Source organism: Sinocyclocheilus anshuiensis, unplaced genomic scaffold (assembly GCF_001515605.1).
Source record: "Sinocyclocheilus anshuiensis isolate Anshui unplaced genomic scaffold, SAMN03320099.WGS_v1.1 scaffold3390, whole genome shotgun sequence".
NCBI classification, from domain to species: Eukaryota; Metazoa; Chordata; class Actinopteri; order Cypriniformes; family Cyprinidae; genus Sinocyclocheilus; species Sinocyclocheilus anshuiensis.
This window is the reverse complement of record NW_015541090.1, coordinates 125,534-131,752: the sequence shown is the minus strand read 5'-3', so window position 1 is coordinate 131,752 and position 6,219 is coordinate 125,534. Positions and strand designations below refer to the sequence as shown.

At 37.0% G+C, this 6,219-nt stretch overlaps 1 protein-coding gene across 1 annotated transcript in view; it reads right to left on the bottom strand.

Moving 5' to 3' along the window:
• Positions 1-2,875: 2,875 nt before the first annotated feature.
• The window catches only part of arl8 (ADP-ribosylation factor-like 8), a 19,435-nt gene continuing 16,091 nt past the window's right edge, over positions 2,876-6,219 (bottom strand). Inside the window, exon 6 of the mRNA XM_016489138.1 lies at positions 2,876-2,895. Coding sequence (XP_016344624.1) covers positions 2,892-2,895 — 4 coding nt within the window. The 3' untranslated portion in view covers positions 2,876-2,891. The remainder of the gene's footprint in view (positions 2,896-6,219) is intronic.

Here is a 6,219-nt window from a genome sequence, read left to right as displayed (position 1 = left end):
GGTCCAGAGTGATGAAGTCATCAGTCACATCCAGACATCACTACGCATCAAGAGCATGTGTTATTTACCAGATTACTACAGAATCATTGCAGAGATTCCTGAGGAAATGTTCAGTACAGGCCGTGATGATTTCCCCAGGACTCTCACTCAGATGTACAGCAAACTCCTGTTAGCTCAGATTAAACTGAAACGAGAGAGAAAAGACCATCATAGCTCTGGTGAAAATAGCATTTCATCTGTTGGTAAACGGCAGCTCTCTCTTCTGTTATGAAGATTTGAAGAAATGTGGCTTTAGAGATGAAAGTGATCTGATACGCTCATCAATCATAAAGAAGATTGAAGACAAAAGCAAGCGTACATTATTCTGTTTCGTGAATCCCAGAACACAGGAGTTTCTGGCAGCTTTATATGCGACTGAAGTCATTAATGTGAATAATCCACTCCAGCTCAGAGATCTGTCCAGTCTGAAACATGAATATGGAGAGCTGTGCTTCACAGACTACTATGTACTCGAGAACGTCGTGATGGAAAACGCTTTAGAAAGACAGACGGATCTTTTCTTCTGCTTTTTACTGGGGTTGACGCTGAAATCCAGTCAGAAAGCTTTAAGACCTCCTGACACAGAGAGAAAGCAGCTCTTCATCCAGTCAACTCACAGTTCAACACATCAAAACAATGATCAGGAAGTCTTCTCCAGAAAATACAGACAAATACAGTCTCCTGTTTGACACTTTGAAAGAGCTGGATGAACATTGTTCAATCCAGGAAATAAAAAACACGACTGAAATCTGGATTTAGACTCTCTCTCTCCTGGGGGCTGTTTCATAAAACGTTAAGAAAAGCGGGCTTGAAATAACCTAACATATCAAACGGGTATCAAAATGATGTAAGTTCACGCAATCTCACTAATTTGATCCAGGTTCAATTAGTCAGGATAATTTGATGTGCACGCTTATTCTTAAACAGCCCTTAATGTCGATCATGGATCAAATCGATCCACCATGGCAAACAGCGAATATTTGTGCTGTTTAATGCATTTGAGATATTGTGATTTCCTCAGTGCATAACTGATACGTCGCAGGTATATTATTCATCTGTAAATGTTAGAAAGTCATGCAGATATATCCATTTTGCTGTCAGGAGTGGGCGAGGCTGACGCGAGTGAACAAGCGCTGCTGCGCATGCCGCTAAACAGATGGAACGCAATAGAATAATGGCGCAATAATTCTGAATAAAATATGCATTCTGCTAAAACATTTGTTGTTGGACATTAAATGTGACGCATGTAGAATTTTAATCCTACATATAAGTTCATTTTTATCATAGCAATAACTGTAAATGAAATGTAAGCTAAGCCCTACTATCTTAAATTAGTTAATGTGTTCCTCTTATCAGTTAAAATGTGGTCTGATTTCTATTATTTATTTTCATTTTTAATTCAGTGGTTTTAACTTTTAATTTAGTTAAAGAGCAATTTTAGACGGTAACGTTTTAATGTTCTACTAATAACCATAAAACGTACAGCTGTCATAAAACTCGAGAGAAAGGCCGCATTGCTAGAAACTGCTGGTCAACTGAATGGGCAAGTAGCAACTATGTTAAAATGTTTTCATATTTCTTAAAAAAAAAACCGGAGCGACGAGACAAAAACCCATTATAAACGAGGCATTCGTTGCATCCAGTGGGGACATAATTATGGATTATAATTAAATTAAATTCAATTCAAGTTTATTTGTATAGTGCTTTTCACGATTCAAATCGTTGCAAAGCAACTTTACAGCAAATTAAGTTTCTACAATATTTAGTAGTAGCTTATCAGTGGTGACTGTCAGTTAATGTACATATGGCAGAAATGTACGGAAAAATCAATTAAAGACGTAATCAAACAGATGATGAACACTATTAACAGCAATTATTATATGATGCAATCAAACTTATAGCAAAATGTGGTAGTTCTGTATGTTGTTTCAGGGTTGGCATCATCTGAGGTCCTCTGAGGGGATGGCATCATCTCTTCTAAGGTGTTCTGGATCCAGACTGAAGCTTGTGTCAATCCCGCGGCAAAAACAGAGAAACAAATAGAGACATAATTATTGTAGCTGCTGTTTCAACCAAGCAAAATTTATTTAAGCGGATATACTTACATTCCGCGATGTAAAAAAAATAGATATAAAAAAAACACTAACGAGTCACTTTAATGCTGCCTTCACGTGCTATCGGAATTATCGTAAATACGAGTTCCCTAATCGGAAATTAGACGTGAACGCCTCTCAAATCGTTTTTACTACTGGGAAATTCGGAAACAATTTTGATACCAGAGTTTCCCAGTTGTGCGGGTGGAGGGGACAGCAATTGCTGCTGTAAATGCTGTTCTCACAACAACTAGGCCTACATCCCTTTGTCTTGTCGCTAAAGTAGTGTATTTATAGGCTAGATATGAACGATCATTCAAAATATATTGTGTTTTATAAGCAGTGAATTAAGCATGTATTTGACCGAAATTCCAGAATTGTCAGCAAGCTGCATGTGTACCGCGGTGAATGTTTATGATAGTCAACCAATGGGTTGCTACATTTTATTCTTTACGACATTAAAGAAACGTTACTTCTTGAATACGACAAGCTTGTAATCACGACTAGTGGGAAATTGGGAATTTCCGATAGCACGTGAAGGTAGCATTAATCATGGCCACGACATCGTCATACAGCCCTATCTTGACAGTATTAAAACATAATAACAAAACACAGTAACAGATTATGTCATCGCGATTAGCATATCACTTTAACAGTAACAGTAGAAAAATTATAAAAGGTATTTACCTTCTGCCACAGGCGCGGGAAGTGGGGGTGCTAAGGGTGCTGCAGCCCCTGTTTTCTTCTGTGGGCAACTGTTTAACTGTTGGGAATAAAAAAAAAATCAGAGTGTCTATTTACACTAAGTGCAAATAGCCCGCCTTGTTGGCAAAGGCTATTTACACTAATTACACCCACCAACGTGTGACTGGCTAGTCAACATTAGATCACCATTCGACAGATTCAGTGGCGCAGATGGTAAAGCGTATGTCGACCCATCTGCCTTTTGGCGAACTTTTTTTCTCCCTTTTCAAATTTCAAATCACATCAGAAAAGCATTTATTTTTAATGAAGGAAATAATCAAAAAGTTGAAAATAAAGTATGGGGTAGGGTTGGTAGGTGTAGGGAGTTTGCATCCATTTAATAATTTGAATTAAAATTAAAATTTACACTCAATACGCTATTATTGCATACTGTTTTATAATGTATTTCAATGCTGAGGTGCAGATAATTGCCACTATTTGCAATAAGTAATTAGCAGAATATCCTGCTATTCCGGACAAGTGCGCACCCGTTTTGTAACACGTCTTGACTGTCGTACAGTCTGACATTAATGACAACTGAGATCCCACAGTGTGACATGATCATCATGTTCGTACAGTCTGACAAGTACAATCCTAAAGGACTTTTAAAAAAATCGCACAGTGTGAGCCCGGCTTTAATCACCATTGGTAGCGAGATTTATGGTAATGTTTATTTCCTCAGTTGGTCAGAACAAACGTGGCAGACTTGTTACTTGCTTGTTCAGATGGCAATATACGGTGAAAATTCTTATTTGGGTCATATTCCAAGACATAGGCCAGAATCTGATTGCGAAGTACAGTAAATATCCACACCGGTGCGGTGACTGACAGCCACACATACCCTTCAGAACATTAGATTCATCCATGCTGGAGCCGTGCCGACTCACAACCCATGCAAGCTAGATAATTCCGCACACAGCTGCAATTCCAGGTTTTCAAACAGAGATGGCGACAAAGAGGCAAAACTTACGGACTGCAGCTGTAAGCAGACAGTGTACTAATACTCTAATGACTGCTAGTTGACATGTAGTTGCAAAGTTTCTTACTGTTAACAGAAAGTCTGAAGTTGACTATCAAAATAAAGTGTTACCATACACACACACACACATAGGTTATGCATAGCTGTAATAAATGTAATTTACTACAGAGAAAAGTCCTGTTCTTCAGTGTTCTGATAACATTTGAGTGTTTACAATGAGTGTGCCTGGCTTGTTTTTCAGTGATGGTGCTGCAGCAAAAAAGCAGATGTGGTGGAGACAAGTCACAGGCACATGTTCAACTCAAGTGTGAACATATGTCACACATCATCTGTCTTACAATTATCTTGCAATTATCATCTGGAGAGTTGTTCTCAATGTAGTTAATTTCCCTTCTATCTGATCATTAAAAAACGCATGTATTTAATGAACAGATGATCCTTTAATTTCATTTTTTGAATTGTATTGTAGATCAGTGGTTCTAAACCCTGTGTGATTTCAAGGCCTCCATTTTGTCCAACATTCGAAGGCCCTTCTTATGTACCTCTGGGTACGTGTAATAAAACAAATAACCTAAAACATGTAAGTTTAATGTTGTGCATCATCACTTTTAGTCTTAGTGGTAACCTTTAGCATTTTAATTAATATTGTTAACTACATTTAAAAAGTTGACTTATTGTGTTTACAGAACAGATGGCTGCTTTATAAACTAATACATTAACCAATGGACTTTGGGGTGATTATATTGACATTTATGGCCACAAATCAATTTGACATGTTTTACATGAAACTAGCAAGTCAGCAAATAGTGAACTCCAGAAGCCTTGAAGATTCTGGGAACTGAATTAAAAATAAAAATAGCTGTTGGATTGGAGTCCAGTCTGTCATGTACCTATCTCAGACCTATATTCCAGTTTACTGTCTTATATATAAAATGCAAAAGCCCCCCAAAATAAAACTGCAATTTATTGATTTATTAAAGTGCCTCTTTACCCCACAATATTTTTTTTGGACTCAACATATGGACAATTTACATCAGAATCAATTCCTTTCACAGCTGAAAGCATTTCCTGTCATCAGCTACAAAGCCAAATTATATAGAAATAGATTCAAAGTGCAAGCAAGGACAATTTCCAAATGGATACACAAGACTAATCCAAAGCTGTGGAGTCTGTATTTTGAATTCAAATATACTAAAAATGGCTTTATAAAACTCGCAAAATGCACAAATAGAACTTACCTTCTTTTGTATAAAAAAGTAGAAAAAAACCGAAACCAGCATATTTGACCAAACAATGCAACAATGACACAATTCAGATTTCAAGATAAAAGCTTTTATTATAAAACTATAAGAATTAGCAAAGTTGCTACAGATTTCACCTACTCATTTAGAAATGGCACATCTGAGAACCAAACGGTTTGACCATCAACTTTAGCAATGAAACAGAATATTACACTCCTCTGAGCCATTGGCAGAAACATCAGTCCCATTCTGACGGGTAAGCCACATTTCCACTTTTAAATAGTTTTTGTCCAAAGGACCTCCGTTCAACATGGTATGATACAATATAAACTCATATCATGCTTGTAAAGATGCATAATAACACACACTGATACACACTGCTTTAGACCGTGATTGTGGAAAGAAAATATCTTACATAAATCTGACCAATGACATCTTTTATGTTAATGGTCACAGCAGCCAAATTAATTAAACAAGTCTCATGTGAAATTTTTATGAACGTTAAAAAGCACATCCACAACAGTCAGGTAATGACCTCAAAGAGAAACCACTTAAAACCTTTGCAAAACAGAGACAGGTCCATGGGGTTGATTTGCCTGGATCATCAGCCAATTGCAATTATGCAAACAGATTTCCATGTTGGGAACAAAATGTCAGTGAGAGCACCAATTTGTAGTCTCTGCATCCAAGTCTTGGAAGAGTTTCCCCTTACTTAACTGAGCACAGAGCAAGGAGAGGATGGAAAAAAAAAAAAAAGTGAAAACAGGAGTTTCATCATGCAAACAAATATGAACTAATGCTCATGCACACATATTGTACCATATAACCTGAAAAAAAGAATGACAAGAAAGAAAATGTCCGGATATGAACAAATCTGAATAAACCGACAATCACTTATATAGTAACAGACACAGCTATTATCGCTAGTTGAACAGTGAAGATTGCCTGCAGTGAATATTTGCACCAAGTGGGTTGAGATAGAAAAAAATAAATCTAAAAATCATAATACTGAGCTACTTTTGAACATCATTTCCTCATAATAACTGAAGGAACTTTATGCTATAACCACACTCCAGCAAGGAGAATGGTTGCTTAAAAACACACAGACAAAAACATGCTAGTT